Below are 12,883 nucleotides of genomic sequence, written 5' to 3' on the forward strand. Positions count from 1 at the left end.
TGACAATGTAAAGCGCTTTGAGTGCCTAGAAAAGCGCTATATAAATGTAATGAATAATAATAATAATAATAATAATAATTTAAACATTTAACCTAGATAAATGAGCGCTGTTAGGTGCATATCCAATCGTTTACACGGAGAGTGGAAGCTAAAGCATGCTTTGCAGGACATGGAGGTGCCAGCGCGATCACTTGCATTTTTTTTTAAATAACAGTGGAAACTTAAAGGTACGCCATCATTTTTGCTCATAAAGGTAAGAGTATACGTCATTCGGAACTGCAAAGGGTCTACTTTTATTTGTGTGCACTCACAATACAAAACCTTGTGCTTTTGTAAAATAAAGAAAACAAACATGATGCACTTTCTGTCGTCTTGGTCTTGAGCAGGAGCGCTTCACCGACATGATAAATATATCTATAGAATGCTTTAAATTACTATTTTAAAACGAAATAATTCAAATCGAAAACAAAGATGCATTTCTCTCTAAAGGCACGTCAAATGAGGAGATGGCGAGTGAGGTTCTTAAAATTCATTTTTGCAACATTGGCTCAGAAAACATTGGTTTATTAACAAATAATTCAAATATCCCCTCACTATTTTTTACTTTTTTTGTTTGTTTTTGGGCCGCTGTGCCAAAATTGTGTTTGCATTCAGTAGCCTATACGGCAGCATTTTTGTGCCACGTTTAAAAATAACTAAATAAGATTAACGCCATAATATTTTAAGAATAAAGTCAAAATTACGATAATAAAATCATGTTATATTGCGTGAAGTTAATGTGAAAATTCCACCTATAGGCCTACTCCTCCAAAAAAATCATCCGTCATTCTTTTGACTTTTTTTTTTTAACTCTGATTGATCGATTCATGAGACATTCATTTGTATTAAATTGTTCAGATTTTTTTCAACATGCATTCAAATATTCATGTTTATTTCGTGCTGCAAATATTAAAGAGGAAAATATAATTGATTCATATGCAGCTAGAACTGAAGCGAATTATCTTTGTATTTTATCATAAAATTGACAGACGGCTGAGACTTTGTAGTACCAAAGCACAAAGCTGCGATTATTGAGTGGCTTGCGTGCTACAAATAATGAATGGACTTGAAAATTTTAAACATCATTTCCAAGCATTAGCCTAGACCGTAAATAAAACAGCTTGTGAATAGTCACGATTCACGTAACGTTATTTACTAAGTTAAGTTAAGTTAACCCATTTGGAGCCCATAACGTTTGGGGGGGCCCGTACAATTTTTTTTGCATATGGGCCCGGGGCTGACTCGCTACGCCACTGTATCTGTATCAAAACATCTCATAAATGCTTTATGCAAATTTACATTTGCAGAAATGTATTACACAAGTTTTTTTTTTTTTTTTTGTATCTTTAGTTTAATCTACTAATAAATGCTGAGCCATTGTCGTTAAATTTTATATCAAGAATGAGCGTCAAATTGTATGTGAACAAGCTTTTACATTTTTAATAACTTAATGCACAAATATATGCTGCTGACTCGAAATTCACTCTTGCATGCAAAATTCTGAAATATATTACATTTTGTTTTGTAAGTGCACAATACATTACACAAACACACAAAAAGGGCCATTTTGTATCTGTAATTTAGTGCACAAATATATTCTGAGCCATTTTCATTTGTGCTTTACATTGAAAATGTGTATAACAATCAAAACCATATGTGAATGAGCTTTTACATTCTTAATAAGTTAATGCACATATATATTCTCAGCCATATGTGAATAAGCTTTTACATTTTTAATAACTTTTGAGACTGTTATGCTGTCACACTGATGCACAAGAATATATCTGATCTGTTAAATGTGCTCAAAGTGGATGAATGAATCACCTGACAACATATCCATAAATCTAGAAACTCTTCCATAAAAATGTTGCATGCAAGATTTTAAAAGTTTTGGTTATTGATTGAAAGCCTGTTTCTCTGTTGTGGGAGAAACCACACATTTCTGCAGCATGCAAACAAACTCTTGTTTCAGAATGATTTAAACTCACTTTCAAGTTCGTCATTGCAAAAAGGTCACACATGAACAATCACGACACACTGCTGATGTAGATAAGCACTGTACTAGTTTTGTATCATATGCAACACAGACATGTCTGTGCATGTTATCGTATTAAAAACATGTTTATGACCCTTAAATGTGATCTATTAAAGTTAAAATTTTAACTAAGTTCAAATTCAGAAAGAGAGAAACGTCAGCTGTTTTTGCTCTTAAATGCATACATGCGGGAGAGAGAGAGAGAGTGTGTGTGTGTGTGTGTGTGTGTGTGTGCATAACAGAAGGTCATATTTTGATTTGAAACCCCATAACATTTTCCTGAGATGTTGATTTATGACAAACAATTTGAAAATTAGTCAGATTTAAATGATAATTACAAAATATTATCATATTTCCATAAGGGTGTTACACTTGATCACTAAATTAATGTCAGCCATTTTTAAAGACCAAGGAGAGGGAGTGGTCATGGTGAAACATCCAGTCATTTGGTATCTCTGAAAAGCCCTGAATGTGCTCTGTACAGGACATCCAGACTTAAAACTGTGACATGTAACGTCTCAGAGAAATCACTAAAACATAATGTCCTCTACAGAGGACAAACCTCCATAGCTGGTAGTCAGGAGGATATGACTATTTCATACTGGTCCTATGCATAATTTTTTCTTTTTATTTATTTTATTATTTATTTTTTATGCCTTTGTGCCGTAACCACTGTAATATTTTTATTAGACTGCCCTTTTTTTATCAGGGACATTTTTCTTTTACATGTTTGACTTTATTTTGTTTCTACCTGTATTTAAAATGTAAAAAAAAGAGTGTTGAATTGAAACTAAAATTAATTAATTTTTTTAAATTAAATTTAAAAATAATATCCAGAAAATATTTACTTTGTAAGTTGACTTTTTATGTTGTTCCTACCCACTATTACAAAAATGTAAGCTACAGAAACTAAAATTTATTTTGAGAGAAAAAAAAAGAGAGAATAAAGCAGATATTACTTCTCATAACTCAGTTTAGGTATGAAATAACTGAGAATTTCACGTATGCTAATATGTAAATTACCTTCATTTACATTAGCACAGATTTCACTGATTTTCTTGTCATTTCCTGATTTTCTTTGCCTCACTATCTTGTTCTTGCCTGTGTCTCTGTTGCCCTCTGCTGGCCATATTATGTAATTCAGGTGCTGTAATTTTGTATTGAGTGTTGCCTGTTTTTGTCTCCACAGTAAGTTAATTGCAAGATGAGTACAGAAGACCAAATTGCACCGCTGTCTCCCAAGACATCACCCTCCACACCAACCTTGACACCATTTACGCAACGAAAAGAGAGTAACTCTTCATCTGAAGACAACAGACAGGTAAGACAAACCACTTCAGATATTTACTGGGGACTTAATGATGTCTGCTAAAACATCTAGTGTGCAAATAATACATTTTTGATATAGCAGTGGATATGATGATCTTTTGAGGCAGTTGGTATTTCTCTGTATGCTATTAAATCAGCATCTACAGCAGCAGTTTTTAACTGTCTTCTTAGGAAAAAGTCCATGTTCTTTCTTCCATAGATTTTTAAAAATAACACTTCTTTCGTTGTATTTTTTTAGGACAGCTGGGAGTTGGTTGAGGACTTGCGCGGACTGACAGGAAATATTCAGAAGCCTGAGAAGCGGGAAGGTTTGCTGTTGAAAAAGAGAAAGTGGCCCATGAAAGGCTGGCATAAGGTGATTACAAGATATTGTCATTGACTTTAATGGCTTTGAATACATGCATCTTTTCACCTTTTCTCTTTGTCTGTCTATGTTTAACAGAGATATTTCCTGCTTGAAAGGGGCATCCTTACATATGCCAAGACCGGGACTGATGTGAGTGTGAAACCCTGGTCTCATCCACACACTTTCTTCAAGGCTTATGTTGGAGTAAACTTGCTTAAATCCTGTCAGAGATGTTCTTTCATCCCTTATCGTGTGATTGATTCCTCAGCTGAAGAAGGGGAGGTTACGAGGTCGCATTGATGTTGGTCTCTCTGTCATGGCCATGAAGAAGAAGTCAATGTGTATCGACCTGGACACAGAGGACAGTATCTATCACCTCAAGGTATTGGCACACGCTCACCTACACATGCTGTGCTATGAATTGTAGTTAGTTACTCTCATTTTGAGAATGCACATTCTCATTTGCTGTATTTACCGTGACATTCACAGGCGAAGACTCGGGATCTGTTTGAACAGTGGGTGACGCAACTACACCATCATCGAATGTTCCGTCAGAACGAGATCGCCATGGAGCCTCCCGAGCGACAGCTGCAATCTGACCCCACCTCCAACAGACGAGTATTTACCCTCCTTATACAGTCATCAATCACGAGTGTAGTATAAAAGTCAGCCTTTAGACCCAACATCCCTTCAAACAGGATAAGAACCTCTAAAGCTGTAAGGAAGTTACAATAATAACGAGATCCACCGATATGCTGAAGTTTTGCCTGAAACAGTTCAGCTATTAAAATATGTCATGGCTGATATTGAGTTTTAAACTGTTCTGCCTTTAGAAGCATCAATAAAGTTTTCAAACTGGAATTTAACATGGTTTCTTAAATAAAAAAATCTTGATATATAATACAAAAAAATAGCTTGTTTATGGTACTTGGCATAAAAAAAGTTTGAATTTAAAGTAATAAGCATTTGCTCACAATATCATGTCACTAGGCTAAACACTTAAATAAAATTAATAATTACTGATGTGCATATTAATGTGCAATTACTGGGTTGCATATTGTGCACTCCTAATAACAACAACAATATTAAACAACAGTAATATACTACTTTTAAGTGACAAAGACTTTAACATTGTTACAAAAATTTATATATCTTTTAATCAATTCTGTTCTTTTGAATTTTCAATTCATCAAAGAATCCTGAACAAAAAGTATCATGATTTCCACAAAAACTAAGCATCACACATGTATTTAATATTTATAATAAAAAGCAATGTTTCTTGAGCAACATATTAGAATTCAGCTTTTCCGTCACAGGAATAAATTACATTTTAAAATATATTAAAATTAGTGCTGTCAAACGATTAATCGCGATTAATCGCATCCAAAATAAAAGTTTTTGTTTGCATAATATATGTGTGTGTACACACGCATACAGTATAAATGTAAAAAATATTTACATGTCTATATTTATATTCATATAATTTATATTATAAATAAATATATTTAATATATAAAATAGCATATTTTTCTGAAATGTATACATGCATGTGTGTGTATTTATAGATACACGAATAAGCAAAAATATGATTCAATACTAAATATTATTGGATAATTTAATTCTAAACATATAGGCCCGGTTTCACATACGGGGCTTAGCTTAAACCAGGACTAGGCCCTAGTTAAATTAAGGTATTTAAGCAGCTTTTATAAAAATGCCTTAGAAGAAAACGTTACAGGTGTGTATCTTGTGACAGAACAATGGCACTGACATATTGTAAGATATGTCAGAGCAAGATATTTTCAGTTGAGACAGCTCAAAACATGCATTTTAGTCTGGAACTAGCCTTAAGACTAGTCTGTTAAACCGGAGGATAGTGTTCCCTTAAATAACTTTCTAGTTTATTAGGTACTCTTTGTTTGTTGCCTTTTAAACTATAATTAAAATACGGTAGTTTTGTTACTTGAAATTATGAGTATTGTAGATTAAGGATCCTCAACACTGTAATGGTAACATAGTTTTGACAGATAAAAGTTAAAAAGTTAAAATATGCTTAAAGTAGCACACTTTTAGAAAGAAAAAAAAAAGAAGAAGAAAAAAAGATCTTGCCTTGATGATGATCTCCCACTCATGGTGGTGCCCCACTCTGTTTTCTCTTGATCTTTGGGTTTAGAGTTGTCTGAACTCCCTTGATCTTTTATATCTTTTTTATATATATTTAACAACTTCACATGCTTTGACCTGCATTTTACTGTCAGATGCTGGTTTTGTTGCCTGTGACCTAAAATAGCAATTCAATAGTGCAGGCAAACCTCGTTTAATTGTCATAGTGACACTCAAAACACTTTGCATACATTTAGTAGGTCTGAGTAAATGGCCTGTGTAAACAAGCGCTGGCTTTCATTATTACTGAGCCTGCAAAGATCAGAGCCTTTAAAGGGTTGAAATCATTCTCTTCATGATCTCGTGGGTGCAGCATCAGAGATGTACTACAAATGTCTGTGGAGTAAAATCATAATGGAAAGGAAAGGCTGTATGATGTAATATTGAATCAACATATGCATTTTCCTCTGAGATTAGGTTAAACTTAAATGGTCTTTGCAAGCATACATGCTCTCACTTTGTCTGCTAATCTTAGGATCCACAATAATCCTGCTATTCAGAGACAAAACTGAGGTTTGTGAACTGAATAACAACAACCAGCCATTGAGAATTCTACAGCAAAATGCAAATATATATAGATAAGCATAGATAAATAAGTTATTTAATAAAAAATGATGATCAAAATGTAAACATGTTATTATTATGAATAATAATTTATTGTTATAATTATAAATAAATATAATATGTTTACATAATATATGTATATGTACTGTGTATATTTATTAAGTATATATAAATACACACACATACAGTATATATTTTGAAAATATTTACATGTATTTACATGTCTATATTTATATTCATATAATTTATATTATAAATAAATATATTTAATATAAATAACATAACATATTTTCCTGAAATATATACATGCATGTGTGTGTATTTATATATACATAATAAATATACACAGTACACATACATATATTATGTAAACAAAAACGTTTATTTTGGATGCGATTAATCGCGATTAATCGTTTGACAGCACTAATTAAAATAGAAAAAAGTTATTTTAAATTGCAACAATATTACTGTTATTACTATATTTATGATCAAATAAACGCAGTCTTAGTGAGCATAAGAGACTTCTTTCAAAAACATTGAAATATCTTAATGACCCCTAACTTTTCAAAGATAGTGTAACTCGTTATTTCCAGGTGAAACAGAAAATCACACAGATTACATATTTTGTATTTTATTCTCTTTATTACCAGCGTTTATTTCTCTCCAAGCAGCCTTCAGCCCTTTTGAAGAATAGCTGGCGCCAAAACTCACAAGACATGGAGAAGTGCTGCAAAGGTAGATGCAAAAACCTGCACTGACACATCATTCTGAAATATTATTCATGGCAAAAGTACTGTACAACTAATACATAGAGAACATTTTAGAGAAGTGGTTTTCCTGAGCATCACTAAGAAAATAAAAATGGTAACTTTTTTTTTAGATCTGTCAGAGTGTGAGTCAGGGCTGCTGGAATTAAATCTGCTGCTGAAAAATATGGAAGTTCTTCACAGAACATTCTCAGCACCTGCCATTAACTTACTGCAGGTAGGGCTGTTTGGATTAAATATGTGTTTATGTTTTGGTCTGTGTGGGTGGGTTTATTAAATCTTATAAAACATAAATTTGAGGACATCCAGATGAATCCTAAATAGCATTTTTATGTATAAAATACAAAAAATATATACAACAAAATATACACTGTTTGGTTAGATTTATGAAATATTTTTGAAAGAAATCTCATCGCTCATTATTTAGACAAAAAAAAGTAATGCATATATATATGTGTGTGTGTGTGTGTGTGTGACCCCAGACTGAAGGCTCTAAAAAGGAGAAAAGAGGACACAAAAAATGGAGATCAAAGAATTATAGCAAGGAAAATAAAAGCACACAACAGGTAAAATAGCTCTGTTTCTAATTGCACATTACACACACAGACACTGCATCACACAGTCTCTCTCATTCATTTAACTGATCTGTTGTCTTCTAGCAAAATCCTGACACTTCATCTTTCCGTCTGCACGTGTCTCACCCAAACTTGATGTATTCAGAGCCAGTTTCAGCAGACTCATGCCTGGATAGCCCAGACTCACCAACAGAAGCCTCTCGAATGCAGGAGGAGTTCTGTCGGCTCGCTGGCACTGGTCAGTATGAATGCTCACATGCATGCTGCACTGTTTCAGGAATATTTCTATTAATAACGGTTTTAAAATAAAAGAATAATGAAGTGTTATTATCATCTACTGAAATTGAGAACAACATGATGAAATGACACATTCTTTCTTCTTTCTCACTTTTCTCCTTTTCTTTCTTCTTCTAGTTCAATCCACTCTTCGGTCAGCGTACACTTCCCTTTGCACAGAAAGAGACCGAGTCGGGAGCACTTTGGATTGTATCAGTGAAAAGGTATACAGGCAACCAATTTTTGTTATTGGTCTTTAAGTGTTTATATGCTTAGTTGTTATTGGCCAGAATCAACAGAGCCAATAGGTTGGTTGCAATCACGTGATTCTGATGACGCGCGAAATGCAGCTGGAGGGCAGGAAGTGATTTTTCTCCATAGAAATCACTAGCAGAAACTCAAAATGCCAGTGTTTTGCATTGTTTATGGATGCTCAAATCGGACAAACCGAGAAACCACAAGGAGCTTTGCATTTCGCGCGTCATCAGTGACGTCATGTGCAAACAACCTATTCTGACTTCTTTGAATTTTTTCAACCAATCAGGATGTCCTCGATGGGTCACGCCCTCTCCTGCAGCAGGTGTCCAGTGAGAGTCGAGGGTCAATCCCAGAATCCCTGTCAGAGTTCTTTGATGCTAAAGAGTATCTGCTGTCTGGCAGCTCATCTGAAAATGAGGTCAGAGTGGTCAAATCGCAGATTTGCGTGAATCATCTGTCAATGATTTAAAATTGAAATGAAAGAGATTTTTCATCAAAAAGAAGGTAAAACACATGAATTTCTTACTGATCATCATATTTTGTATTTTTTGTGACCAGGTGTCCGATGATGATTCGTACATCAGTGACGTGAGTGACAGCACGTCAGTAGAGTATTGCAGGAATGAGAACGGCATCGCAAAGGAGATTTTAAGTGAGGCACTGTCCAAATTCACCTTTATGAAGCTTCACCTTTCTTTACAAAGGTGTTTTTGTGTCTTCAGGTAATGGCAATGACTGCGCAGTGACGCGGCGAGACCGTTTGCCGAGTTCACGCATGAACGAGAGTGTGAATCTGTGGAGTATTCTGCGTAGTAACATCGGTAAAGACCTGTCGAAAGTTGCCATGCCTGTTCAACTCAACGAGCCCTTGAACACCCTGCAGAGACTGTGTGAGGAAGTTGAGTACTGCCACCTGCTGGACACCGCTGCAAACACACACGACCCACATATGCGCATGGTGAGAGCAATCAAATGAGCCGTTATTTACTCATTCTCATGTCATTCTGTATGACTTTCTGTCTTCAAAATTGTTTTTTGTTTAAAGGAATAGTTGACTCAAAAATGTAAATTTACTGAACATTTACTCGCCCTCAGGTCATCCAAGATGTAGATGAGTTTGTGTCTTCATCCAAACAGATTTGGAGAAATTTAGCATTACATCACTTGCTCACCAATGGATCCTCTGCAGTGAATGGGTGCCGTCAGAATAAAAGTCCAAACAGCTGTTAAAAACATCACAGTAATCCACAAGAAATCCATACTCATCCAGTCCATCATTTAATGTCTTGTGAAGTGAAATGCTGTGTGTTTGTAATAAACAAATCCATTTTTTTTTCTAAAATCTCTTCTATCCATAATCATTGCTTTCTCTGGTGAAAAAGTGGTCTTGTCTGAATCAGGAGAGAAATATGTCCAGATCAAGCACGATTTATAAGTGCAAACAGTTCTAAACAAATATGTTGGTGGATTTTGAGAGGACAAAGGGGGGTGGACTTTTTCAATGGAGGAAACATTATAGATTATGGATGGTTACGAAGTGATGCTTTAAAGTTAATACACCTTAGTAATGGACATGCAGCTTTTCACTTCACAAGATGGTAATTGATGGACTTGATGGATTACTTGTAGATTAATGTGTTGCTTTATCAGCTGTTTGGACTCTCATTCTGACGGCACCCATCCACTGGTGAGCAAGTGATGTAATGCTAAAGTTCTCCAAATCTGTTCTAAGGAAGAAACAAACTCATCTACATCTTGGATGGCCTGAGGGCGAGAGAATTTAACAAATTTTCGTTTTTGGGTGAACTATTCCTTTAACCATATATTCTGTTCTTCTCTGTAGGTGTATATAGCAGCATTTGCTGTATCTGCATATGCGTGTTCGTTCACTAGAGCAGGAGGAAAACCGTTTAATCCTATACTGGGAGAGACATACGAGTGTCTCCGGCCAGATAAGGGCTTCCGCTTCATTGCTGAACAGGTAAGCATGCACATTTCTTTTATTTCTACCAAAACACAAAGGTATACACGCTCGCATGAACAGTTACATTGTGTACCTCAGGTCAGTCACCATCCACCTGTGTCCACTTGTCACTGCGAGTCCAAAAACTACACATTTTGGCAAGGTTAGTGAAGCACACTTGGCTAGTGTCAAGCCTTTTAGCATTTAGCATGATTTTAATGTCTATTCTCTGTATGCCCATTAGATGTCCGGTGGAAGAATAAATTTTGGGGAAAATCCATGGAAATCGTTCCCATGGGAGTTACTCACTTAGAGCTGCCAGGGTGAATTCATTTTATCCTGAATTGTTCTGATTCCCATTCACTTCCATTATTCCATCCTGCACTCTCCACCATGTCTCAGTATCTCTCTGTCTTGCTTTCTTTGATCCATTCGCTCATTCTCAGTTTTGGGGATCGTTACGAGTGGAGTAAAGTCACTTCATGCATTCATAACATTCTGAGCGGTCAGCGCTGGATCGAGCACTATGGGGAAATGTCTATTAAACACTCTACCACCATGGGAGACGTCAGTCATTGCAAAGTCACTTTCCTTAAGGTGGGGCCATCAAGACATGCAAAATAGGCTTTAATTCCATATATATGTGTGTGCATCTGTGTTTATCTTGCCCACATCTTCCTCTTGTGGAATTACTTTGACCAAATTTTCATTTTATGAATGATTACTTATGATTTGTTTACTGCATGTCTTGCATGCAGTCCAGATCTGGAGGTCTGAATGCTAATGAGGTAGAGGGTATGGTCACTGATTCAGATGGGCGTGTCATTCACTCTCTGTTTGGCAAATGGAGCGAGGCCTTGTATCTGGGCAAACCACCTTCGGTAACCTGCATCTGGAGAGCAAGTGAGTCTCAGACCAGTCCAGAAGAGTCTGTTTAGCTGTATTTGAATGGTTCAAACATCTAACTTACTGTATATTCATTGTTTTGTCTCAGATGTATTTGTGGATAATGACCTCAAGAGGGCGCTAACACAGCACCGTTTTTGTCTCTGTATGTGTGCATAATATAGATCCCATGCCTGAGGACCATGAGCAGTACTATGGATTCACCCAGTTTGCAACTGAGTTAAATGAATTGGAGGAGGGTTTAAAGCCACTCTTGCCTCTGACAGACACCCGTTTTAGACCAGACCAAAGGTATAGACATATGAATTATGCATATATGTTGTCCCAAAGTGAACTTTTCCCATTATTAAAACCAGTTTTATATGCTCTTGGCTACTTATTGGTCCTCTTTTTGTTAGATTACTTGAAGAGGGTGATATTGCCGGAGCAGAAGAACAGAAAGAAAGAATTGAAGTCCTCCAAAGAGAGAGGAGGAGAGTCCTGCAAGAAAACACCATGACACACTCGCCCCGATTTTTCAAGTAAGTGACTCTTATGAACACAAAGATGCAGCTGTTTTGGGTGCGTCACGAGTTTCTGTTCGTAATTCTGTTTCTATAATTCAATCAGACGTGCTGACGATGACTCTTGGGTGAGCAATGGCACTTACTGGGACCTCAGGAAGGACCCTGGATTCAGCAAACTAGAATTCCCTGTGCTCTGGTGACCACCAGTGGATTAGTCATTGACTTTTCCCTTTCTGCTCTGGCTGTATATAGATCCCTGCTTACTTGTTATTTGTATGCAATCCTGCTGAACACTGGCATTTAATTTACCATGCTTATGTTGATGTTTTTGTATTGGTATTTATCTTTGTTAAACAGACACATTTACAGCACGAGATAGAAAGTACCTCTGGAAAGACATTTATGCCTTTATGCCTAGTTGATGTTTAGATGCAAATGCACTGACAAATGACATTTGTACGTGTCTGGATATAATTAGTTTATTATTAATTAATTAATCAAGTCAATAAAAAAAAAAAATCCTCAAATCGAATCAGTTAAAATAAATGACACAATATTAAGACAATATTAAGATTTAGAATCTTAAAGAACAAACACTGAAGTTCACCCTAAAAGAAATAAAGAAAAAAAAAGAAATTATTTTTGTAAATTAAGCCTATATTTTGAACCATTATAGGTTTTTTGCATTATGACATTATTTTTTATTGTCATTCTCATTACTGTAACTTGAAAAAGATGATGTATTTAAATTGTAAAGTGTTTATACAACATGGTAGTATTTGTTATACTACTTTTCATTGTTTTTCTTTTTAAATAAGCACAAAACATTATATTAAAAAAGTATTACAGTAATGAGAATTTAGGTTACTTATTTGTCATGCAAATAATGTCAACTGGCAAATAAAAAAAATCTAAGTCCTAAAAATAGGCTTGATGTTCTTTTATACAAAATATAATTTCTTATTTATTTGTTTTGTTTTATGAAATAGTAATTGAGTTCTATTGAGTGACCTGGGCTGGATGTTGTAATGAGATTTACACAATGAGAGTTCGTACTATAAGCGTTTGAAAGTCACAATTCATCCATTGCTGACTCAGTCACTCCACTTTATAATCAGGGAATATAGAAATCAAAAACTATATCCATAAATATTTG

General features: G+C 35.2%; 1 protein-coding gene across 3 annotated transcripts in view; it reads left to right on the top strand.

The window, feature by feature from the left end:
* The window catches only part of LOC107748670 (oxysterol-binding protein-related protein 3-like), a 20,133-nt gene extending 7,755 nt beyond the window's left edge, over positions 1–12,378 (top strand). For 2 of the 3 annotated variants that reach the window (XM_016563571.1, XM_016563572.1), the window contains exons 2-22: positions 3,264–3,395; positions 3,642–3,758; positions 3,846–3,899; positions 4,018–4,131; positions 4,239–4,367; positions 7,127–7,211; positions 7,357–7,460; positions 7,726–7,809; positions 7,903–8,056; positions 8,233–8,318; positions 8,639–8,770; positions 8,911–9,004; positions 9,075–9,310; positions 10,196–10,333; positions 10,415–10,478; positions 10,560–10,638; positions 10,762–10,912; positions 11,074–11,218; positions 11,386–11,512; positions 11,620–11,742; positions 11,831–12,377. In XM_016563571.1, the coding sequence (XP_016419057.1) occupies positions 3,279–3,395; positions 3,642–3,758; positions 3,846–3,899; positions 4,018–4,131; positions 4,239–4,367; positions 7,127–7,211; positions 7,357–7,460; positions 7,726–7,809; positions 7,903–8,056; positions 8,233–8,318; positions 8,639–8,770; positions 8,911–9,004; positions 9,075–9,310; positions 10,196–10,333; positions 10,415–10,478; positions 10,560–10,638; positions 10,762–10,912; positions 11,074–11,218; positions 11,386–11,512; positions 11,620–11,742; positions 11,831–11,927 (2,430 nt within the window). In that variant the 5' untranslated portion in view covers positions 3,264–3,278 and the 3' untranslated portion in view covers positions 11,928–12,377. Of the gene's footprint in view, positions 1–3,263; positions 3,396–3,641; positions 3,759–3,845; positions 3,900–4,017; positions 4,132–4,238; positions 4,368–7,126; positions 7,212–7,356; positions 7,461–7,725; positions 7,810–7,902; positions 8,057–8,232; positions 8,319–8,638; positions 8,771–8,910; positions 9,005–9,074; positions 9,311–10,195; positions 10,334–10,414; positions 10,479–10,559; positions 10,639–10,761; positions 10,913–11,073; positions 11,219–11,385; positions 11,513–11,619; positions 11,743–11,830 lie in introns of all 3 variants that reach the window. The other variant, XM_016563573.1, reaches the window with a different exon arrangement.
* The last annotated feature ends 505 nt before the right edge of the window (positions 12,379–12,883 follow it).

The sequence above is a fragment of the Sinocyclocheilus rhinocerous genome, unplaced genomic scaffold (assembly GCF_001515625.1).
Source record: "Sinocyclocheilus rhinocerous isolate Xijiao unplaced genomic scaffold, SAMN03320098_v1.1 scaffold499, whole genome shotgun sequence".
Taxonomy (NCBI): domain Eukaryota; kingdom Metazoa; phylum Chordata; class Actinopteri; order Cypriniformes; family Cyprinidae; genus Sinocyclocheilus; species Sinocyclocheilus rhinocerous.